This window comes from Mirounga leonina, unplaced genomic scaffold (genome assembly GCF_011800145.1).
Source record: "Mirounga leonina isolate KUSES-001 unplaced genomic scaffold, KU_Mleo_1.0 Mir_175, whole genome shotgun sequence".
NCBI lineage: Eukaryota > Metazoa > Chordata > Mammalia > Carnivora > Phocidae > Mirounga > Mirounga leonina.
This window is the reverse complement of record NW_023270453.1, coordinates 16,158,578-16,184,674: the sequence shown is the minus strand read 5'-3', so window position 1 is coordinate 16,184,674 and position 26,097 is coordinate 16,158,578. Positions and strand designations below refer to the sequence as shown.

At 39.1% G+C, this 26,097-nt stretch overlaps 1 protein-coding gene across 1 annotated transcript in view; it reads right to left on the bottom strand.

Moving 5' to 3' along the window:
- Nucleotides 1-26,097, bottom strand: part of GDI2 (GDP dissociation inhibitor 2) — a 31,700-nt gene that overhangs the window by 3,822 nt on the left and 1,781 nt on the right. The window contains exons 2-7 of the mRNA XM_035021722.1: nucleotides 17,926-18,033; nucleotides 15,970-16,069; nucleotides 12,865-12,999; nucleotides 7,243-7,441; nucleotides 6,877-7,008; nucleotides 186-285 (exon numbers count right to left, since the gene is read on the bottom strand). Coding sequence (XP_034877613.1) covers nucleotides 186-285; nucleotides 6,877-7,008; nucleotides 7,243-7,441; nucleotides 12,865-12,999; nucleotides 15,970-16,069; nucleotides 17,926-18,033 — 774 coding nt within the window. The remainder of the gene's footprint in view (nucleotides 1-185; nucleotides 286-6,876; nucleotides 7,009-7,242; nucleotides 7,442-12,864; nucleotides 13,000-15,969; nucleotides 16,070-17,925; nucleotides 18,034-26,097) is intronic.

Below are 26,097 nucleotides of genomic sequence, written 5' to 3'. Positions count from 1 at the left end.
ACATGTAGTAAGATTTTTTTTTTAAATGAAGCACAGCGTCTTTAGCTAGTCCTTAGTCATTACAAATACCAACTTGCCATAAACAAACCATATAATCTGAAATCCAGCATCAATGCCCACACATTACATGAGGCAACATTTTCTTCACAAGAACATATTATTTTTAAATTATAAAAGCTACTTACCTCTCCTTCAGATTTCACACCAATCACTTTTCCATTCTGCACAATGATTTCTTCAATGGGTTTATTGAGCATGTAGGTACCACCATAAATAGCACTTAGCCTGAAAAAATTTTTGAGATGACAAGAATTTATAATTGTGTCAACTACTAAAGTCTTTCTCAGATCTTGAGTTACAGGCAATGTGTATTTGCTCAATTTCCTTCTAGAAGGCGTTAGTTTAAAAGTCATTAAAGCTACAATGATAAAGAGTTAAAACCATGAAACAAAGTCTCACATTCACAGTTCTGAATAGCAAGTCCAAAAAAGGCACGGACGAGTGATAGGCAAACAGCTTATGTCGGTCTAATCCTCCTGCATATAAATAAAACTGAACTACAAAAATAAATAAATAATAAAAATACCTAATCCGGAGGCTCTGCAGAGTGACTAAGAGCAGACACTGGAGAAGAGACTTGAAGGAATGAGTGAGCTGTGTGCGGCTTCTACGGCTCGCCCCCTGAAGGAACCACTTCCCTGGTCCTTGTAACAGGAGCCCCTTGAACAGAAGCAGCAAGCCCGCAGTCTTGCTGATTCAAGGAGCCAGAGGACAGAATTTGGGGCTGTCAAAGGAGATGAAAACGGGGGGGGTATGCTACAAAAAGGGGAGCCACCAAATCTATAAAATCTCTTCAAATCCTTAACGAGCTCCAGGAAGGGCTCGTACCCAAGAGAGATTCCAAGCAATCCAGCAAAAAGCAACAGATAAAGGGGGCCAGGAGCTGAGCAGAGGTTAGAGCCGAGGGCCTTAGGGACAAACGGGTCCGAAGCTGCTGCATTACACAGCCCGGTACACACCTTGAGCTTTCCCCGGAAGCCCCAGGAGCGTCTCACCTCACCAGACCAGGACTAAGGGTTCAGCCAAAACAAAAACTGCCCTCCCTAAAGGGTAAAGTCAAACCTCCAAAAGTTCCAGGTGAGTGGCCAATGACTTAACTGCTGACTCCAACAAAAGTCACCCCCCAGAGAAAGAACCCAGCATCTCTACAATGTACCAAAAACATGTCCTGTATACAGTCAAATATTACTAGGCCTGCAAAGAAACAAGAAATGTGATTCAAAGTAAAGATTCGGGAAAAGCAATCAATACAAACAGGTACCCCGATTACCGATGTTATAAATCACAGGGATATCTGAGGACAGACATCCTCATTCAAACACAGATGTTCAAGAACATATTATTATAAATATATTCAGTGGGGTCAAAATGAGTAAACCATCTCAAAAAAACTGTATTTAAAAAACTGAAAGTTCTACATGTAGAAAGTACAGTACCAGAAAAAAAAAAGTTAAAACTCACGGAACGGGATTAGAGCCTTTTGGGAATAGAAAAAGGAGTCTGTGAACTTGAAGACAAATCAATAGGCATTATCCAATATAGAAGCATGGAGAGACCAAAAGACAAAAAAAAGTGAAAAGAGCCTCAGTGTCTACAGAATAATACCCAGCATCCAACATGCACAGAATTGTCCCAGAGGGAGGACAGAGAAAATGGGATGAAACATCTGAAGAGGATAATGATTTTAAAATTCCCAATTTGACATAAACAATTAACTTACACATCCAAGCAGTTCAGTGAAGCCCAAGCAAAACCACAGAGGCAAATCCTAGTGAGACTGCCCAAAACCAAAGAGAATCTTGAAAGCAGCCAGAGGGGGAAAAAAAAAAAAAAAAGAGCTACTCCGCACGCGGGGACGGCTGTGACTGACTGCATGCCGGCTCACTTCTCCTCGGAAACAAAGCAGACACAAGGGAGGGGACAGCAGCTGGAAAGCGCTGCATGAAAACATCTCAAGCCAACAAAAGTCCTTTAAAAATGAAGCTGACAGAACCCGTCACCAGCAGACCCAGAACTACAAGAACGCCACGGGAGAGCTGAAGAGAAATGTCACCAGATAGAAACAAGGATTTATAAGAAAGAAGAGCAACAAACACGGTACCGTGGGAAAATGGTTACTTTTCCTTCTCTGTTCTCTTCAGTTCACTGAACTGATTGTTCAGTGCAGAATTATAACACTGCACTGTGGAGTTGATTAAAGTACATAGATGTAAAACAGGCAACAGCACAAAGGAGAATGAGAAATGTAAAGAAAATGTTGCAGAGTGCTGCTTATATATGTAAAGTATTTAGCACAATATTAACTCCAAAGAAATTGATAAAGGATGCATACTATAATTTGCAGAGCACTAAAAAATTAAAAATAGAAAGTCATGGCTACAAAGCCACTAGAGGAATTAGTCTGGAATCGTAAAAAATATTTGATTAATCCGAAAAGAGAAAAGAGGAACAGAAGGGGACAAACAACATGACAACAGATCTAATCCCAACCGTATCAATAATTATACTAAATCTGTATGAGCTAAACAATCCCATTAAAGGCCAAGGTTGTCACACTGGATAAAAAAGCAAAATTCAACCATATGCTGTCTACAAAAGACTCACTTAACTATAAAAACAAAAGTAAAAGTAAAAGCATGGAAAAAAATACAAAAAAGCAAGCTGGTAAGGTTGTACTTACTATCAAACAAAGAAAGTGGAAAGGAGTATCACCTGGTAAAAGAGCTTTAAATGTATGAAGTACACACTGACAGGGCTAAACTGAGAAACTGGTAACTCCACGGTGGAAGATGCTCCCTCAGTAACAGAACTGGAAAAACAATCTGTACGAACACACACATGAACGACTCTATCAGCCCCCTTTACAGAGCGCTGCACCCAACACATGCAGGATGTATGTTCTCTGCAAGGGCATAGTCAGTCACTAAAACAGACCCTTGATTTGACCATAAACTATGGGGCCCCTGGGTGGCTCAGTCGGTTAAGTTTCTGACTCCTGATTTCGGCTCAGGTTGTGATCTCAGGGTCCTGAGATTGAGCCCTGCGGAGGGCTCCACACTCAGTGGGGAGTCTGCCTGAGTCCCCTCTACCCCTCTCTGCCCCTCCCCCACCTTTGTGTGCATTCTCTAAAATAATCTTTAAAAAAAAATATTTGACCATAAATTACGCCTTAATTTCAAAGATTAAAATCTTGCAAGTTTGTTCTCTGATCATGGAATCAAATCAGGTATCAGTAACAGGATATTTAGGAACATCTCCAAATGTTTAGCAATTAAACACTACACCTTCAAAAAACCAAAGGATTAAAGAAGGAAAAAAAAAAAAAAAACCCAGAAGAGACAGGGTACCATAGTGAATGTACGTATTTAGAGAGAAATTTTAAACCTTTTAAGTCCCATGTTAGAGACAGAAAGTACAATCAATGATCTGTTTCACCTTTAGAAACCTAGAAGAAGGGGCACCTGGGTGGCTCAGTCATTAAGCACCTGCCTTCGGCTCAGGTCATGATCCTGGAGTCCCAGGATCAAGTCCCGCATTGGCCTCCCTGCCAGCAGGAAGCCTGCTTCTCCCTCTCCCACTCCCCCTGCTTGTGTTCCCTCTCTTTCTGTCAAATGGATAAATAAAATCTTTAAAAAAAAAAAAAAAGATAAAGAAAGAAACCTAGAAGAAAATTAAACCCATGTAGGAAGAAGAAATTAAGAAAGAACAAAATCAATAAAATAGAAAATAAGCTAAAGTACCAAAACTAAGAATTTGGTACTTTGAAAAGATTAATAAAATTGATAAAATCCTACCAAAAAATGAGAAAATACGAATGACCAATCACAACAATGAAGGTAGGAGCTTCACTACAGATCCTAGACACTGAAAGGATAATAAAAAAAAAAAAATATTATGGGGTGCCTGGGTGGCTCAGGCAGTTAAGTGTCTGCCTTCAGCTCAGGGGTCGTTATGATCCAGGGGTCCTGGGATCGAGTCCCACGTCGGGCTCCTTGCTTGGTGGGGAGGAGTCTGCCTCTCCCTCTGCCCCCTGCCCCGCCTGTGTGCTCTTGCTCTCAAATAAAATCTTTTAAAATATATATTTATATTATGGACAACTTGATTATCAGAAAATTCAAGAACTTATGTGAAATGGTCAAATTTCTTATAAAACACAACAGATGAAATAAATGGGACACCTGAGTAGACTGATTTCTAATTCATGTGTGTGTACACACATTCGCGCACACAAATTACATTCAACAATAAAATAAAAGGAAAATACATCATGAATAAGTGTTGTTTACCCTGGGAATGCAAGGCCAGTTTAATATCCAAAAATCAATCTATAGTTCACCATAGCAGTAGCATAAAGAAGAAAATGTGCATTATTAATGTCAACACCCATTCATAAGAAAACTCCCAGCAAGCCAAGAAGAAGGAATTCATTCCAACAAAGCCATCTACAAAAACTCTATTAAAAAACGTTTAGTAATAAAGAATGTCCATGCTCAACAGCAAACAACTTTACAATAAAACTGAGACAGTTTCATTAACAGCAACATCTGAATAGCATAAAATACTTGTGAATAAATGTGAACTAGGTGCTAGATCCCTACAATGAAAGCTTCAAAGCACTGCTAAGACAAAGAACACCTAAGTCCATGGAGAGAGCAGCACATTCATGGGTTGGAAAACTATTACTAAGATACTTCTCCCCCAAACTGATCTATACATTTAAACTCAATCCCAGTCAAAATCCCAGCATTTGTCCTAGAAACTGACAAGCTGTTCTAAAATGTATATGGATATGGAAATGCAAAGGACCTAGAAGAGCCAAAACAATTCTGAAAAAGAACAAAATTGGAGTTTTCATTACTTGATTTCAAGACATAATGTAAAACTAGAATAATCAGAGGGCGCCTGACTGGCTCAGTCGGTGCAGCACCTGACTCCTGATCCGGGGGTTTGGAGTTTGAGCCCCATGCTGGATGTAGAGATTACTTAATAATTTTTAAAAAAGGGGCGCCTGGGTGGCTCAGTTGGTTGAGCAACTGCCTTCGGCTCAGGTCATGGTCCTGGAGTCCCTGGATCGAGTCCCGCATCGGGCTCCCTGCTCAGTGGGGAGCCTGCTTCTCCCTCTGACCCTCCCCCCTCTCATGTGCGCTCGCTCTCTCTCTCATTCTGTCTCAAATAAATGAATAAAATCTTTAAAAAAAAAAAAAATTTTTTTTAAAAGTCCTTAAGGGGCATGTGGGTGGCTCAGTCGGTGAAGCGTCTGCCTTTGGCTCAGGTCATGGTCCTGGGATCGAGCCCCGCATCGGGCTCCCTGCTCAGCGGGAAGGCTGCTTCTCCCTCTCCCACTCCCCCTGCTTGTGTTCCTGCTCTTGCTATCTCTCTGTCAAATAAATAAAATCTTTAAAAAAAAAAAAAAAAAAAAAAAAACCTAGAATATTCGGGATGCTAAGGTAATGGCATAAGAAAAATAAACTAATGGAACAAAACAGATACATATCTATGGCCAACTGATTTGCCACAAAGGCACCAACACAACTGGAAAATAAAGTCTTTTCAGCAACGGTGCCAGAAGAACTAAATCCGGGCACAGAAAAAAATGAACTTCAAGCCCTACCTCACCTCACACACCAACATTATTTCACAATGAATTATAAATTTAAACACAAAGCCAAAACTGAAGTTTCTAGAAAAAGACACTGGAGACTATCTTTGAGCTCTTGAGGCATGCAAAGCTTTCTTAGATAGGACCCAATAAGCACTAAACATAACTAAAAAACTTGATATATTATCAAAATTTAAAACTTTCACTGATCAGGCGACAAGGCACATACCGGGAGAAAACATCTATAATACATATATCTGACAAAAGACCTGCCGCCAGCATTCAAGATCTCCTACAAATCCAAACCAGAAAAGACAACCCAATCTTTAAAAACGTGTAAAGACATCAACAATCACATCACAAACTCATACAAATGGCCAAAAAACTCATGGAAAGGTGATCAACATGAGTTCTCAGGACATGCAAGGTCAAGCCAGAGTGAGAGAGCATGTCACACCTCCTCGGGTGATGAGAATCAGGAAGACTGACAGCACTGCGACAAGGCGGGGGAGCAGCCCGCGGAGCAGTGGGGACCCCCCTGGCCCCCCGACCGCGGCGGGGCTGGCAGGCGGCACCACCACCCCGCAGGGCTGCTTGGCGGGGTTTCCTGAGCGCACCCCTCTATCCTCCTTAGCAGCCAGTGGTCCGGCCCTGCATATTTACCGGTGAGAAACGACGGCCTACGTCCACAGAGACTTTCAGTACTTGCACTCCCAGGAGCCCAACCTGGAAACCGCCCGGATGTCCAGCAACAGGAAACTGTGGTCCATGTGCAAAGGGAAAACCACTCCATATTTTTAAAATGAACCACAGTACATGCAGCCACATAAATGAATCTCAAACGTATCATTAAACAAAAGCCAGCCACAAATGAGTCCACTTCGTCTTATTCCTTTTATATGAACTTCCTGAACATGCACGAGGAATCTACGGTGAAAGAAGTCACAGATGGGGCTGCAGGGGGTGGGGCGGGGGAGGTGATCATGAGGTGACACAAGGGAGCTTCCCAGACTAAACGATTTCTTCTCTTGATTGCAGCGTTGGTTACACAGGTCTGTAAACTTACGAAACAACTTTTTACTGTAGATCTGTGGTTTCATCATAAAGTTTATTTCAATAAAAAGAAAAGCACCTCACGGCTCACAGACCTCTCACCATTCCCAGCCCCGTGGCCTGTACTTGCACTGAAGGAGACCAGGTTAGCGATGGGCACTGACCTTGCAAATCCCTGTGGCAGCTCTCCGAGGCCGTAGAGTGGGTAAAGGTACGGGCTTTTGCCATATCTTGCCAGAGACTCACTGTAAAGTTTAATCCTGTTAATGGTTTCACAACATGGCTGATCTAGATAGCTAAAATAAGGGAAATAAGTATTAGAAAATAAATATTTAAAATGTTTTTCTGAAAAGATTTTATTTCACTACTTTCATATTTTACCTAAAAAGTTCTAACACTAATTAACAGCTGGAACCTTTCATGATATAACATGGTTATCTACTTGTTTTGTTAGAACTTCCATTTCAGAGAACTGAGAAATTCGGTGACAGTTCCGAGAAAAATATAAATCTAAAACCCGAAACACTTACTCATCGGTTCTGTAAAGTGCCAGGGCATGGCCAGTAAAATCTATGACATCTTGTCCCAAGTCAAATTTCTTGTACACCTCTCGCATTACAGTCTTCTTAGGATCGATGCCCTCAAAAGTTCTGGGATCTTTCTCATCAAAGTTGGCAACATACACTAGGAATTTTCTGAAGCGACGTTTTTCAAACAGTCCCATTAAGCCTAAAGAATGTGTCAAAAAGCAAACATTCACACTAGGACACTGTGGAAAAGACAGTGTGAGAGGCAAGGTTAAATGCGCCACATTATGAGCTGAGGCTCCTCTAAGGAAGTGTGCAGCCTAAGACAGAGGCTCGTACACAGTATGGCTTCCGCCTTCACTGCGCTTTCCGATAAACCAACATAATTACAACAGATCAGTTATTAAGTCTTCAATTCTACAATCATAAGTAATTACAACCAGTACTTAATTAAATGTAATACGTTTAATTATGTCTCTTATTAGGAACAAGGTGAATATGACTTTGAAAAAACTATTATTCACGACAGCATCCACCTGAACGTTCTTCTTTTGACAACTCTCATCTATACTCATCCAACTGCCTAAAATTCTGAAGGAGGACCTTTCTCTGTGTGCTAACATTCACTCCAGCATGTCACAGAAAAGATGATTATGCTGCCGGTCACTTACTTTAACAAAGTCCTAGATAATCAGTTAACCACTTTTTACACTAAAGAAAGCTAGGGAGACAGGTATAAACCACTTCATAAACCCTCAGCTCTCTTACTGGTCAGCAGTCCTACTTGAGTATACAGCTGCTAGGAAGACAAGGCCAAAGAGAAAAAATGTTCTGGCTCTATCCCCTTTCCTAAACTATGTGACTACTTTAAAAACAACAAACTCTCACGGAACAGTGTAATGGTTTAATATTTTGAATATTATTTCCCCCAAGACTATAGTTGAAATCAACAAAACTGAAAATTAAAATGATCATGGAGGCCACTAATGATATCTAACTACACTTAACATGTTTAAATTATATTTACAACCTGGCTTAAAAAAATGGGACGGGGGCACCTGGCTGGCGCAGTTGGTAGAGCCTGGGACTCTTGATCTCAGGGTCATGAGTTCAAGCCCACATTGGACATGGAGCTTACTTTAAAAGGATGAATGAATGAATGCATGCATGCATGAAAAAATAATTTTTAAAAAATTAAAAAATTTAAAAATGGACAGAATGCGTACACAGTAATGGTACAAGGCTAAAAAAAAAAAAAATTCTATGACCACACAAGCACCAACTTATGTTTAGTTGTCAGGGGTAAAAATAAGACCACCAATATAATACAGTTCAATTTTCAACTACTTCCCTATGACAAGGCCTTCCCTGATCGCCCTATTTAAAACTGTGCCCCCCACCTCCCTTCACCTCTGCACACAGCATTATCATCATCTCATATACTCTTCCATATTTATAGCCTGTCTCCCACTAATTTAAGCTCGAGAACAAAAAGCATTTTTTGTTTACTTTCCCCTTCTGCTGAACCCGCCCTGCCCCAAACCTAGAAGGGTACGTGGCACGTAACAGGTACTCCATGTCCAATTCACATACTGTCTGATACAAGCAAATAGAAGTTATCCACATAATGGATATACAATATGGAAAGAAAAACGTTCAACTATATGATAAAAGGGTTAGAAAAAAATCTTTTTCCAGATTACTCAGTTTCCTGAGTAGTATCTTAACATCATTTCGAATGTTGTTTTACTTTCCTTCCTTCACTTGCACACTGAGGTTTATTTACCAAAAAAAATACTTAGGTCAAGACATTTAAAACACTGAAAGTTACAAAATCCAGAGCGGTTTCATGAAGAGAATAAATGAAAGCTTTCAACAGATAGAAGATTTGACCATGGAGAATGGGAAGAATACTGTTAAAATGTCCATACTTACCCAAAGCAATCTACAGATTCATTGTGATCCCTATCAAAATACCAACAGCATTTTTCACAGAACTAGAATAATACTAAAATTTGTACCGAACCACAAAAGACCCTGAAAAGCCAGAGTAACCTTGAGAAAGAACAATAGAGCTGACAGTATCACCATCCCAGATTTTAAGACTTAACGACAAAACTGGACTGATCAAAACAGTCTGGTACTGGTACAAAGAGAGACCCACCTGCATGAGCAACTGATCTACGACAAAGGAAGCAAGGCTATCCAGTGGGGAAAAGACAGTCTCTTCAACAAATGGCGCTGGGAACACTGGATAGCCACATGCACACCACACACCATACACAAAAATAAACTCACAATGGATTAAAGATCTAAATGTAGACAGAAAACCATAAAACACCTAGAAGAAAAGACGGGCAGTGATTTCTCTGACATCCGCCACAGCAACAGTCTTCTATATGTTGGACTACACCAAAATAAACAGCTTTTGCCCAGGAAAGGAAACCATCAATGAAACAGAAAGCTAGCCTATGGAATGGGAGAAAATATTTGCATATGATACATCTCATAACGGGCTAAATCCAAAATACATAAAGAACTTAACTTACACAACTCAACATCAAAAAAAAAAAAAAAAATCTGATAAAAAATGGGCAGAGGAACTGAAGAGAACTTTTTCTATTTCAGAGGACACACAGACACAAGAGAAGATGCCCCAAATCACTCATCATCAGGGAAATGCAAATCAAAACTGCAATGAGATCTTGCCATTTGTGACAACATGGATGGACCTAGAGGGTATTATGCTAAGTGAAATAAGAAAAAAAAAAATACCATACGATTTCACAAGCAGACTATAAAAACACAATAAATGAATAAACAAACTTACAAAAAACAGAAACAGACCCATAAATACAGAAAACAAACTGATGGATGTCAGGGGTGGAGGGATGGGAGGCTGGGCAGAATGGGTGAAGGGGAGAGGGAGGCCCGGGCCTCCAGTCCCGGCATGAATACGTCACAGGGATGAAAGGTCAGTGCAGGGAATATAGTCAGAGGTCCCGTACCAGCCCTGTGTGGTGACAGACGGCAGCTACACTTGGCAGCGAGCAGGGCACAGACTTGTTGAACCACCACGTTGAACACCCGAAACTAATGGAACACTGTGTGTCAACCATACTTCTATTTAAAAAAAAAAAAAAAAAAAATTTTGACCACAGCATTAAAAAAAAAAAGTGAGAGTGGAAATCAGTGTCAAACACTCCTGAAGTACAGTACCCACTACACAAGCTGCCAGTGGACCTAACTGACCTAATCCAGCTGCTCCAGGCCGCCCCGGCCTGGAGGTCACTCAGCTCTGCACTGGGAAACGTGATTCGCTGCTGGCAAAGGTGTGCGACATAAACAGGGCTCCCCGCAGTTAAGAGTGAGAATAAGTAAACAAGCTAGAGATTTAAATTACGACAGAAGAATTTGCTGGACACATTTCAAAGCCATTCATGAAAACTTCTCAAAACAATTCTGAACATAATCCATGTTCAACATCACTTGAGGGGGTCAAAGATACTTCTCACTAATTTGATTAAAATAATGCTTGACCAATCACCAAATATTTACTGGAACCTTGAGGTTTCACAGGAACTGCCCCAAGAACCAACAGTGAGTACAGCTCCTAAAAAAGCCAATGTAACCTTAGGCCACATGAACAGAAATATATCGTCCTAGAAAAGTTCTAGTCTCGGGGCACCTGGGTGGCTCAGTCGTTAAGCGTCTGCCTTCGGCTCGGGTCACGATCCCGGGGTCCTGGGATCGAGCCCCGCATCGGGCTCCTTGCTTGGCCGGGAGCCTGCTTCTCCCTCTCCCACTCCCCCTGCTTGTGTTCCTGCTCTCACTGTGTCTCTCTCTGTCAAAGAAATAAATAAAATCTTAAAAAAAAAAAAGTTCTAGTCTCACTGACACTGAGTGAGCAGACAACACTTGGAGTACTTTGTCTAGGTTGGCAGCTGGCTCTCACGGTATTGTAAATTGGATAATCTGGACAAATCAGAATTCCCAGAGAAAAGTGGCATATTATGTAAGAAACAACTATGGGATGGAAGCTAGAAATGTTTAGTATTAAAAACAAACAAAAAAAAGAACTAGAAGGTATAGTTGTTAAAATAGCTTTTAAAAATCTGTATTTTTATACTATACAATTTAGAGGTTACGAGTACAGGGTTCTAGAGTCAAACAAATCTGGCCTCAAACCAGTTCTATCAGTCGTGAGCTTTGCTACTTTGGGCTTTGCTTTTATACTTGTATACTTCAGTTTTCCCATCTGTAAACTAAAGATACTAGTACCCACATCTCAGAGAGACAGCGAAGGGTAGAGAATACCCATAAAGGCCTTAGTACATACACGCTTGCACATAATGTCCAAAAAACGTTAGCTATTATTAAAATTATAAAACAACTGTTCTTGTTCATCCTTCTGAACCTCTCCACTTCTACACCTTTCCTTACCCGTTCGTTCTGCCGAGGATTTTCTGCCCTGACATTCTGACTTCAAGACTTATTCATTATTAGAAAACCAGTTGCCGAGAAGACAGGGATCTGGTAAAAATTCATACAACTGTATACTAAAACAGGTAAATTCTAGTGTATGTAAATCATACCTTTCAACATTTTCTCCCCTGATAGCAAGAAGGAAATAAATGGAGTTAGAGAAGCTGCCAAAGTAATTCAAATTAGGTTTTTAGGTGAGAGAACTTTCCCACACTCAAGCCAAAATAATCCCTGAGAATTTACTGGCACTTCTCCCAATCCAAACAGCTCCCTCCCCTAAACTCTGGAGCATTTACTGTAGAAAACTCATCCACCCATTAGCTATCCAAATTCTCCTTTCTCAAACTGCTCTGCGCAAACAACTCAAACACCTTCAAGGAGAGAAGGTCTTTTTTAGGGATGTTTGCTATTGAAAAGAGGTAGGAATAGAAAATGTTAACCAGGAATCTCTGGTTGAGCCAAGAGAGGAAATCATTTTGGGCAAAGAATAAAATCACTCCACACTCACTGGGAATTCCTAAAACAGATTTCAGAGAATGACAACAGCAACAATTAGAAGATCAGTTTTGCCAGAACAAAGTTCTTTCTTTTTTGGCGGGTTGGATAATAAGATGCAGGTGGTCAGCTCAGTACAGTGATGGAAGGACACAGGCGCTGGAGTAACTACTACCAGAGGTTCGGCTCTAACCTTCCCACTTACGTAACTATGTGATCTCAGGCCTCCGTTCCCTCATCTAGAAAATGGAAACCCTACCCTGTGAAGGTGTTTCAAGAGTCAAAAAACAAAATGAACGTGAAGTGTTTAGCCCAGAGCCTAGCACACAGGAAACCCCCCAAAAAACAATAACTCTTGTGAGTTATCATTAGTATGAAAAAGAACACTAGCTGACCCACACCAGCACCAAGTTCCATGAGCTAGAGACAAGCCACTTAAACCCTCTCTGAGCTTCAGAGGTAGGGGTTTTTGAACATTTTCTTCAATGATGTACTCTCAACTGCCCAGAACAGACATTCAATAAATATTGTTGACTGGATGAGTGGACAGATGGCTGTCAAGACAGGAGATAGTAAATGTGATCTCTAAGATTCCTTTCCACTGTAAAATCTCAATGTTGTGAGAAATAAAATAAAATTACTTACTAGATGCCAGGGCTTCTGCTTCAGTGGAAGGAACCTTGTAGATTTTTCCTCCCTTATAGACAAAGCTCCCTTCAGTCACTTTGAAATCCAGATAGCGAGTGACCTCTGTATAAAGCAGCATCTTAACCAGCTGACCTAAAAAAGTCCCAAAATTCAAACTATAAGTTAAGTCTTACTACCTTCAAAAACCAGCAGAAATAAAAGTACATTTATTGTTGGCTTATAATAATAGCTTCCCAGTTTTTTCTAACATTGTCCAACAACCCCTACCAAAAAGTCTCAAATGCCATGTTCTAAACGGGACAATCAGAATGCATACCTATTGCTGAGCATATTTAGAAGTATGTTTTCAATGTTACAACTTCAAGATTAATAACTTCATCAACTTGCTTTTGTAAAATCTGTATTAATAATTATTAGAGGTATGAAGTTTAGAATTATAGTACTACTGCAAATGGGTTTGAATTTCCTTTAGGTTCCTATTATAAAGAGAGGCAACTAATAGGCAAAAATTTTCAAGAATTTGTGTTATGCAGTTTATATTATCCAATCTGTACTAATTAAATGAATATTAATTTCATGGGCGCCTGGGTGACTCAATCAGTTGAGCATCCGACTCTTCATTTCGGCTCAGGTCACCATCTCAGAGTCATGAGATCAAGCCCCGCTGCGGGCTCCAGGCTGTGCATGGAGCCTGCTTGGGATTCTCTTTCCCTCTCCCCCTCCCTCTCTAAAATAAATAAATAAATCTTAAAAAAAATAAATATAGGGGTGCCTGGGTGGCTCAGTCGTTAAGCATCTGCCTTTGGCTCAGGTCATGATCCCAGGGTCCTGGGATCAAGTCCCGCATTGCGCTCCCTGCTCAGCAGGGAGCCTGCTTCTCCCTCTCCCACTCCCCCTGCTTGTGTACCCTCTCTCGCTGTGTCTCTCTCTGTCAAATAAAATCTTTAAAATATATATATATATATATATACATATATAATGAACATTAATTTCAGATAGAGAATAAAACCAGGCACACAATTAAAAATATCATCTGTCTATAAACCAAAGAAATTTACTCTCAAACAGGATAACACATAAATTAACTTATAAGGTAAAATAGGTGATTTTTATAATGAAAAAATTAAACTATAAAACCTTTAATAGCAAATATTAGTATTTTTATAACCTTGAGGTAAAGAGAAAAATTTTAAGCATACCCTTCCAAATCAAAAACAGTAAAAAGAAGAAAAATCAATCTATATAGCTACATGAAAAGTAAAAGCTTATGTATGAAAGAAAAATACAACACAGCTACATACAAACCAATCACAGATTGGAAAAGATATCTTCAAATACACTAGGAGTATTTATTCCATGGTCTTTATAAAGAGCTCTTTCACATGGATAAAGAAAAATTTAAAAACCTCAAAAGAAAAATGTACAAAGCCTAAGGCTGGCCAATATGAAAGTCAATAAACATCTAGAAATCATTCCACTCTCTAACGAACAGATACTTTTGAAAAATCCATGGGGCGCCTGGCTGGCTCAATGGGTAGAGCATGTGACTCTTGACCTTGCGGTCATGAATTCAAGCCCCATGTTGAGCGTGAAGCCAACTTAAAATAAATAAATAATCAATCCATTATTTTGCCTTTACGTATGACTAAGTGACAAAAATTTAAATGAAGATGGGGCGCCTGGGTGGCTCAGTAGGTTAAGCATCTGACTCTTGGTTTCGGCTCAAGTAATGATCCCAGAGTCGTGATAGCGAGCCTTGAATGCAGCTCTGTGCTCAGCAGGGGGAGGTCTACTTCAGATTCTCTCTCCCTCTTCCTCTTCTTCTGCCCCTCTCCCAGCTTGTGCACAGGCACTCTCTCTCTAATAAATAAAATTTTTTAAAAAAATTAAAATAAAGAATACTCAGGCTTAGTAAAGGTACTAGGAAAGGGTCAGTCCCACAGGCTACTGGTGAGAATCAGATCAGGCAATATAAAATAAAAGCCTTAAAAAATCATTGTCTCTAACAAAAACTAATGATGTATGGTGATTAACATAACATAATAAAATAAAATTTAAAAAAAAAATCATTGTCTCTTTCCCCACACTATATGTCTAGGGGCATATGGTGAGGTTCAACAACACACACACACACACACACACACAGCCTGGCAGGTTATACACCAAAATATTAACCATGATTATCGATGGTGAGATTCTGGTTATATAAATTTTATTTCCTATCTGCTTATCTGTGTTTTCTAATTTTAATGAAATAACTTTACTACTCATATAATAAAAAAAGTGCTTTCAATTTATTTCAAAAGAATTTTAGATAGGTAACTTTAAATTTCAGAGAAGGGTGCCTGGGTGGTTCAGTCGGTTAAGCATCTGCCTTTGGCTCAAGTCATGACCCCAGGGTCCTGGGATGGAGTCCCGCATCGGGCTCCCTGCTCAGAGGGGAGTCTGCTTCTCCCTCTGCCTGCCACTCCCCCTGCTTGTGCTCTCTCTCTCTCTCAAATAAATAAAATCTTCTTAAATAAATAAATTTCAGAGAAAATTCAAGTAAGATCATTCCACTAAAAGAAACTATAGAATATAAACTCAAAACCAAAAAAACAAACAAAACCCCAAAACGGGAAAGGGCAGCTCATACTTTAATTCATGGGACATAAATAGACTTCATACCAACAACCTAGTTTTTAATGTCATTTCAGGAAAAGGCACTAATATCACAGCAGTTTAGCTCCCCTAATTAAAAATATGAGAAAAATGTGAAAAATAATTTTAAAAGCCTCCAAACTAGGAAAAAACTGCTTCTAAAGGCCCAGTTATCTGAGACTGTCAGGGAAGCCTGAGAGAAGAGTGCTATAGACACTTCCGGTTTTCATACACACTGTGTCATGTCCTAACTTTATGTCTCCAGAACCAATTAGGAAGGAGTCACCCCCTCCTCCATTCTTACTGACTCCAGATGCCTCTAATGGCCCACAGTCTACTCACCAAACTGTTGCCATTAACAAAATCTATTTTCACATACCTGGAGTAACACTCTCTGTCAAGAGCTAGAGTCTACTTTTAAATCGGATTCAATGTACCGCCATAAATGTCAGAATGCTTTACCATTGGCCATGAGAAACTTAGGGATTAAGTCCACGTTCCAGTCTCTTCCTCTCCCCATCGATGCTGGTGGTGCTCCTGGTATTTTAAATCGTTTGTATAACTAAAACCAAAACAAAAATGACCCATAATGTAACAAAATTTACTTTTCATTATGCTATTCTTCCACGACGTGGTTTTGGTATAATAACTCACCACCAGAGGATGAGGTAAAGTATAACGGCATTTCATTTTTTATCAGATAAAATTTTTAGAGAAATCCCAATACACAGCTAAGTTAAATACACTACTAATGAATGCTAAAATAAGTATTACAGAGGTAGTATTTTTTACTAGCAGAAAAGAACAAAAACAATTTGTCAATAACACACTAGCTCTGCAGATACACCATTTGTAGAAATCATTTAAACTCATTCTCTCCTGAATAAAAAGCTAACAAAAAGGCTTAATTTTGCTTCCGTAGTTATGGAAGGAGTCAAAAATAAATTCTGGATTCTTCAAATCAAAAAAGACAATTAAAGTTAGTTCCAGCTAATTTATAAGTTTCATGAGTTGAGTAGGAGCTCTAGATAAAAAGAAGCTTATGGTCTAAAATTTGGGAATACTCATTTTATTGCTAACGTGGAAGCGAATAAGCAAAGCTGGTATATTTACTAATAAAAAATCCCCAAGTCCTTGAGTATATTCACTGGGGAGGGGGGAAAAAAGCTTGCTCACCTTACTGAAGACTAATAAGTGTAGGCAGGGTGGAAGTAATGATGCCAACTTGTACAGATTATTAACAATGAAGAGATCTGGTGGTCATTGCTTTACCTCGGGTCAGAGTTGGCATCATGAAGAGTGAGGGAGTTCAGACATTCTATGCTTTCTGATGTGATGCAATATGAACTACACAACAATGCTTTCTTATTATAAGCTAGCTTGGACTTTTCGGAAGAAAAAAGTGGGGAGATTTCTGTAGACTAAAAGAATAAAGAGAAACAACACCAAAAGCAATGTTTGAAGTAGTTAAAAAAAAAAAAAAAAAAAACCACCGCCACCACACACAATATAAGACATTCTTGGCATCACTGGGAAATCTGACTGTGGTCTGGATATTACTGTTAATTTCCTTAAATGTGATAACGAATGATATTATGATCACGTTGGAGAATGTTATTTTTAGCCACTGAATGCTGAAATATTTAGGTCAAGTATCATGATGTCTATTACTTTCAAAGATTCAAACCAATAACAAAAAAAGACATAAAGCAAATATTGCAAAATGTTAACTGCTAAATCCAGATGGAAGGTTGATCCACTGGTATTATTCTTTCAACTTTTCTGTAGGCCTGAATACAGAAAAAAATTTTGATAAAAATATGAAGTCTATTTCATCAGTCATGATTGATAATAACTGATATCTGTGTATCTCTGGTAACACGCAGTACGGCTTGTATCCACGCATGTGGATGCTGAACAAACCTCACAGAGAAATATTCAGCAAAACACACTTTGGAAATGCTTCGTTTGCCCAGTCTAAAAAAGCAGGAAGCGGGGGAGTAGAGTAAAAGGAACTAAAGCTCTGGAATCTTACAACCTAGGTTCACAATCCTTCTCTGTGATTTTAGTCACACAGACTACTTTGTCATCTGAAAAATGGGGATAAAAATCCCTCTTTGACTAACTAGAGGGACACATAAAACTAGGTGGAAAGCTCTGGCACTGTGCTCGGCATGTATTAAATCCCCATCAGAAGTCCATACCCTGCCCTTCAGGAGATAACCGATAACTGCTGCAGACGGCAGTGAGGCTCCAACTGACAGGCCAGCAAGCCCTAAAACTAGCCGGCCCTGAGAAAATGGGAGGCTACAGACAGTCTAGGTAAGAAAACCAAACCTGTCCATGAGGAGTAAGGCTGAGACGCACGAGTACGAGTTTCAGAGAAGGAAAGGCACACGAGTTTGCTCCAATGCTTACATCGTCCAGGGGTGTTATGGATGCACTTTCTCCTCCGTAATATGGGTTTCTGTCCATGTGAAGAACTTTCTTCCCATTCACTGACATTATACCTGACAGGATACATTCCTACAGGGAAAGCAAAAGTATCTTCAAAAGAAGTGAAGTGTTACCACATGTTTCAAACAGACACTTCCCCCACCCCGCCAGCTACTTTTTTTTTTTTTTAAAGCCCCTCATTAGGGGCCCCTGGGCAGCTCAGTCGGTTGAGCATCTGACTCTTGATTTTGGCTCGAGTCGTGATCTCAGGGTCCGGGGGTCGAGCCCTACATCGAGCTCCATGCTCAGCCAGGAGTCTGCTTCTCTCCCCTGCCGCCACCACTCATGCTTGCACATGCTCTCTCAAATAATCTTTAAAAAATAAAATAAAATAAAAGCCCCTCATTAAACACTCTTATAGTAACTAATACTTACGTATGTATAATACATGGCGTAACTTAAGGACAAAGCCCTAAAGCGACTAGGGTTCCAAGTGTGGTCTGTGGAACCCCATGGGCCTCAAGGTTAAGACTATTTTCATAACACTAAGACATTATTCACTATTTTTTCACTGTGTTGACATCAGCACCGATGGTGCAAGACCAATGGTAGAGAAAAGTTAGGGCAGAAGGTCCACACTGTGCCAATCATTATACTCTACACCACCAGGCGCTCACAGTTTAAAAAACACAAAAAAACAAGGCTAATTTCACTTAAGAATGTCCTTGATGAAGCATTAAAAATTACCTGTTAGGGTGCCTGGGTGGCTCAGTCGGTTAAGCGACTGCCTTTGGCTCAGGCCATGATCCCAGGGTCCTGGGATCGAGTCCCACATCAGGCTCCCTGCTCTGCAGGGAGCCTGCTTCTCCCTCTCCCATTCCCCCTGCTTGTGTTCCCTCTCTCGCTGTGTCTCTGTAAATCTTTAAAAAAAATTACCTGTTAATGTACCCCCTTGAATGCCCACCTCTTTAATACTCTGTGTAACAAAATGGGAAGTCCACATAAAGTAACTCTGGCTCAAGGAAAATCTTTTGTACAACTGGTTTGTTAAGCTGAACTAGCGACTTTTTTCATGGATCATCATTTTTATTTGAAAGAACAACTGATCAATTTATTCAGACGTAGGTATTTGGCAGGTGTGGTTACAGATTTCATACTATAATCATTTAAAAAAACCTGCCATTTATGTTTTGGTATAAATCAAAGAATATCCACAACGATGTGAAAGGCGCTCCTCCCTATTCCAACTACACATCGGTATGAGCCTGATTTTCTTCATATACTTCAGCTAGGGCAGTATCTCACAAAAGTCTGAACACCACAGCAGATGAGAATCCAGCTATATTTCAAGCCAGACATTAAAGAGATGTGCAGAAAATGTAAAACAGGGGCACCTGGGTGGTGCAGTCGGTCGAGCAACAGACTCTTGGTTTCGCCTCATGTTGCGAGATCGAGCCCCACGGCAGAGTCCACGCTCAGCAAGGAGTCTGCTTAAGACTCTCTCTCCCTCTCTCTGCCCACCCCCACTTGCCCATGCTCACTCTCTAAAATAAATAAAATCTTGAAAAATAAATAAATCTTTTAAAAAATGTAAAACAATGATACTCTTCTCACTTTTGTTTTGGAAGATACAGTTACACTCTGTAAAACGTATTCATGTTAACATGTAATGGGTTTATCATTAAGTGAATTAATATTTTTAAAAACTGCTGTGTTGATTTCTAATGATAAATATTGATAGATATAACCCTTATAAACAAAACTCTTCAGGGTCCTTAATTTTTAAGAGTGTAAACAGATCCCAAAGCCAAAGAGTTTGAGAACTAGAGCTCTAAAGGAAGCATCCAGGATAACAAATAAATTGGCAATAGAGAATTATAAATGTCCCAGTCTCATACTAAGATATACCCTATCAAGATAGAGGGGGAAAATCAAGAAAGAATATGATTAATGAATTAATGAGAAGAAACACAGAGATGGGATACACATTCACTCAAAACTCTTTACACCTGGGTTTTGGTGATCAAGTCTTTATTTTATTTTTTTTAAGAAAAGGGAAATTCCATGTATCGTCATTAATCCTTAGAGCTTTTCAAATTTACCCCAAAGACCCTAGGTAGCAGAGAACAATCTCACTCCCCTAGAAGCCTGACTTTGATACCTTTATTTTAAAAATTCATATGTATTTCTAATTTTACTCCATAATGTATCTATTCATTTTAGTATTTTTAAAGGTTTTTAACTATTGTCTGGTTCAAATTTTATTCTAGGAAGATGCATCATTTCTTATTTAGATCAAGACACAAACACTATGAGTGCTCCAGGCCATTTCATGCCCTATTCCAGTCCTAACTACAACCCCACACCCCACACCCTCTCATGATTTCTAAGAGTGCAGATGGAATCATGCAGTGTATCTTTTTTGTATATACCTTTTATTCAACATTATGTTTACAAGATTCGTCCAAATTATGTTTTGTGTGTTCTGAAAATGTACTTATTCTCACTGCTACAGAGCAGGGGTCCCCAAAGTACAGGAGCCAAGTCCAGTCTGCATACAATTTTCATAAGTAAAGATTTATTGGTAAACATCCATTCATTTACATATTGTCTACATCTGTTTTCTCTGTACCACGGTAGAAGTGTAGTTGTGACAGAGACTGTAGAGCCTGCATAACCTATTTCCAACATAGACCTTTACAGAAGGTCTGCCTAAGCCTGCAAGCAGTGGATGGATCTCAAAGAGTGCTTCCCAAATCAGTACCACCTGTGAACGTGTTCGAAATGTAAATTCGAAGCAGGTTTTCAAACTTCACTTTGCATCCGCATCACATGGAAGCTTCGTTAAAACAGACTGCAGGACTCCCATCCACAGAAGTGGGTTGGGGCTGAGAATTTGCCTTTCACACGAGTTCCCAGGTAATGTTAATGAGGCTGATCCAGGACCAATTTCAAGAACCATTACTAAAGCAGTGCTGCTCCAACTTGAATAAGCTTAAGAATCAACTGGGGATCATGCTAGGGATACGTGGTTGGCTCAGTCAGTAGAGCATGGGACTCTAGATCACTGGACCACGTTGGGCTTAGAGCCTACTTAAAACAAAAAACTGGGGGGTGCCTGGGTGGCTCAGTTGGTTAAGCGACTGCCTTCAGCTCAGGTCATGATCCTAGAGTCCTGGGATCGAGTCCCGCATCGGGCTCCCTGCTCAGCGGGGAGTCTGTTTCTCCCTCTGACCCTCCCCCCTCTCATGTGCTCTCTCTCTCAAATAAATAAATAAAATCTTTAAAAAAAAAAAAACTGGGGATCATGCTAAACTGTAGATTTTGATTCAGTATACTCGGCGTGAGGCCTAACCTGCAGTTCTAGTAAGTTCTCAGGTGTTGCAGAAGCAGGTGATCCAAGGACCACAGTCTGGGTAACAAAGCAGTAGAGGCTTTAGTTGAATGAATATGCCACATGAATATATGACAATTTATTTATCCATTCTACTATTAATGGGCATGTGGACAATTGCCAGTTTTGACTCTCATAAATAATGCTCTATAAATATTCTCAACATGTTTTTATTATGCATTTGTTGGATATATATCAAGGAAAGCACAACTATGTTCAACTTCAGCAGATAACTCCCAACAACTTTCCAAAATGGTTAATTTACACTTTTGTCACAGCAATGTATGAAAGTTCCTGTTGTTTCAAATCCTTGCCCAACACTTGTGTCTTTTTAATTTTAGCCATTCTATAGTTAGGATGTGGTTTAATTTGCATTTCCTGACAACTAATGAGGTTGAGCAGTTTTTTATTTTTTATAGTTTACTGATAATTACGGTATCTTTTGATAAGTGCCTATTCAAATTATTTGCTCTTTTTAAAAATGGGTTTCTTTTTCTTACTGCTATATAAAAGTTCTTTTTATATTTCGGATAGATAAAAGTGCCTTACTGGTTCTATGCACTGCAAACCTTCCATTCTGTGGCTTGCCTTTCCACTTTAATGATGTCTTGATAAAGAAAACTGAAGGCATTTTACAACTACAAAAATCAACCCTAATCTTATCAAAAGCAATTCACTTGTCCAAAAAACAAAATCCAAGGAAGCACTAACATATATGGTTCAATATATTACACGAAAGTAAAATAAAATTGACATTCACAAAAACAGGTTACGACATAAACAGAGGAAGATGAAACAGTCCTATTTCCAGCCGACAAAGGCAGTCTCCAGAGCTCAATTTTTGGAAGCAAAATCACACCAAGCAACTCTGAGTGTTGCATATCTTCTATATATAACTTTTCACACTCCCCTACAAATAAGCATGATTCACTCACTGGACCATGGCTCTAAAGCAAGCACTAAAGGTGGAGGCTAAATAAAGGGCTCAATAATTTAAAGATTCATTGAAGTCCAAAGAGCTGGTAACAACTCTTAGAGGCATCACTTGGAACAAATATGACAAAAGCTAGTTAAATCTTCAGGTTCATGGATTCTCCTAAGCCCCTCTATAAAAGATTGCTTTTACATTGCCAAAAGAATAAAATACATAGTAGCATAAGTGTAATACTTTACATTTTGCTTTAAAGCATGGGATGAACTAAATCCCTGATAAAATCTGTCAATCATATCTGGGCATAGGGCATACATTAATGATCTTAAAATTTCAATATCTTACAAAATTCACTCAAAATTAAAATTCAGTACTACTACCTATTTGATGAATACAGAATAACAAGCAAAGCACATTAAAGCCAGAGAAAACACTCTAATTTCCTTTTTTTGCACTAGAAAACCTGGTCCACCCATCATATATATCAACAATACTGGTAACTTTTACCAGAAAAATCTATGTATTAGTGAATATTAACTAACATACTAGTTTTTAATCTAATGGATGAGAGTACTCCACATTTAATTCAAACTCACCCACAAATGCCCTGAGGAGGGTAAGAATACAAACTCGCATGCAGAGTAACTGAAATTATAAAATCATCTTCAGAATCCAAGTTCTTTATGATAATGGCATCTGCCACTCATCTGGCATTTCATGTTCTCCTACATAAAAAGAGGTAACCGATCAAATGGTTTAAAGGTCGGGGTGCGTGAAGGGCCCTATCAGTGGTACAAAGTTCACTTCCCTTCAGCACCCTGCACGTATCACCAGAGTTGCAATAATCAGAGTAACTTATTTGGATAGTACCTAAATACATTAAGCCAAAATACCTCTAATGTCCCGAAGGGGCCTGCATGGTGTTCCTATATATGAACTGCGATCAACCTAAACAGGATTTCCTAGGTCAGTGGTACTAAAGAGTATCCTGGTGTCTTGGAAAAATTAATGCCCAGCCCCTTCCTGCTTAGAGAGCAAGCTTCGAAGAGAAAAGAGCCAGAGTACATTAATATTCTTTTTTTTTTTTTTTTCAGAGTACATTAATATTCTGATAGATCTCCGAAGTGACCAAACTAAGCACCCACCGGAACTCTAATCCTACTGAATTTTAAAGTTGTTACAAGGAAAAACAAAACATAAACGACAACAAAAAAAAACAAACAGAAAATAAATGCACATAAAAATGTGATAAGGAAAACAAGGTACCTAAAAACTAATACTAAAGAAAAGTGACTTTTGAAAGCTACTTACCTAGAACTATGGGGAAAATGCATTAACTAGAACATTTTTAAATCAGTTAATCTCAATATTATATGTCAGCAACAACATAGTAAAAATAATGTTTTCAGCAGAATGTTCCTTTAAATATCTGTCCCTTGAATGCATCTCATTAAATGCTGTCAAAAGATCATTTTTCTTGAAACTGGTTCTAATTATATCTTTCCTGCTCAAAATCCTCTCCCACTGCCTAAAAGATAAGTTCAAATTTCTTAGCCTAATACATTAAACATTCTTAGTGATAGGCCCTCTCTCCAACCCAATTTCCCAATCCGCCTCTTCATACCTTCTGTTTCAGGCAAAATAAACTCCCTATTCCTTATATACATCCTGTTCTCAGTACCAATCCATCCTGCTCACTCTGCCTAGAAAATCATGCCTCCTGCTCAAAGCTTACCAGTATTTTTAAAATCCAGCTTACATACCTCCTTCTTTAGGAAGGTTTTCCTGCTTCCCGCCTGAATTCCCAGTCGTGCAGCTCTATTACAGCACTTAGCACTTCCTCATATTAACTCTTTATTAGAGTCACCCTCCATATGAGAAGCTATCCGTTTATACACAGAGGTGTTTACCTTTTTATTACCCATAACTGATCACAACGGTCACAGTTTAAATAACTGAAATTGGGTAAGCCATTACTCCACTAAGAGTCTTTAATCAGGTACAAGGGAAGGAAGATAGAAGGGATTGCCAATTATCATGAATGTGAGCCAAAACATTTAATTAGTGGTTTTTCAAACCAAATATTTCACTAGTACTTCTAGATGCTAAAATGTGTCTGATATTAATTCTATCCTTTGGGGCCAGTATGCTTGAAATGGATTTAAAATACAGACTGTCTACAAGATATTTATACCTTCCAAAAGTAAGACATTTGTACATATTGGCCCTATGATCACTACTGCAGTGGATAGAAAGTCCTTCATCTACAAAACTCTAACATAGCAACGGCAAGGATTTTCAAGGAGCAAATCTGAGAGGCAATTTAAAATTTTTAAATCAGATATAAACTCTTTTAAATCACAAACTTTTAATAAAGAAAAAGGGTAAAATTATGTCTGGGATGTAAAATAATTTCTAACCATCTAATACTGAGAATACTGGTTAAATCTCACTGAAGTACACATTTCTATTTGTAATTTCTTACCAGAATTATTATATAGAACAAAAGAACACAAATACCTCTGAGAGCCACAAATAGCTGTGGAACTAGTTACCCTTTTATATACTATTTTTTTTTTAAGATTTTATTTATTTATTTGAGAGAGAGAGAATGAGAGACAGAGAGCATGAGAGGGAGGAAGGTCAGAGGGAGAAGCAGACTCCCTGCCGAGCAGGGAGCCCGATGCGGGACTCGATCCAGGGACTCCAGGATCATGACCTGAGCCGAAGGCAGTCGCTTAACCAACTGAGCCACCCAGGCGCCCCTATATACTATTTTTAAGATTCAAGAATTTACTGCCAACCCCAAAGTCAATTAGAAATAGCATATTAGGTGGTCAGATGTTTTCTATTCACCCTGAAATCAAAATAAAAGTCACCAGCCTAACAGCAAAGTAAGGGAGGGAAAAAATGAAGAGCAGACTGAAGAACTCACAAAGGCCAGCAGTCCGAGAGTATTTAATAAGGAGCACCCAAGCTTACCAGGTTATCTCGATGGCTTCATTATGTTACAGCGTTAACACAGTAATTAATCCCCATGATGGGAAATCTTAGTTATCAAATAAATTATGTTCCTTAAAGAAGGTGTGATGTCATTTGGAAAGGCTTTTTTTCAGAAAGCGGTGGTTCTTTAACGGGATAATCCTCAATCCCTTAGAAAATCCAATTATACAAAATACTCCATTTCTCCTGGATAGAGAATGATTTTGTTCCAAGTTTCACGTTTTATGTCTTAAAGTTATGATCAACATTTGTGGATCACCATGACCTTCATTTTAGAAGGAACGACTGATACAAAACAGTGCCAACACTAGGCAACAGAGTAACTATGACACTTACTTACACTTTCTTTTAAAGTAACAAGTTAATAACACTAAAAGTACTTGACATACAGCCATCACCTAATATTTTGTACCCATAACTGATAGAGTATACCTGTTTTTAGGTTAACTCTCTGGCACTTAATATTTATAAGCCAAAAATTAAGAAAATTAAGTTGTATGTTCACTCCAATAGTCAATTCTGGTTTGAGGGTTTTTAACGGTAACTTTATTTAACGTTAAGTAGTCTTTGTGTCACGAGAAATGAGGGTACACATTTACCATTACCAAATCATCCCACCATCACTACTCCTCTCAATGAAGCCATCGAGATAACCTGGTAAGCTTGGGTGCTCCTTACTAAATACTCTCAGACTGCTGGCCTTTGTGAGTTCTTCAGTCTGCTCTTCATTTTTTCCCTCCCTTACTTTGCTGTTAGGCTGATGACTTTTATTTTGATTTCAGGGTGAATAGAAAACATCTGACCACCTAATATGCTATTTCTAATT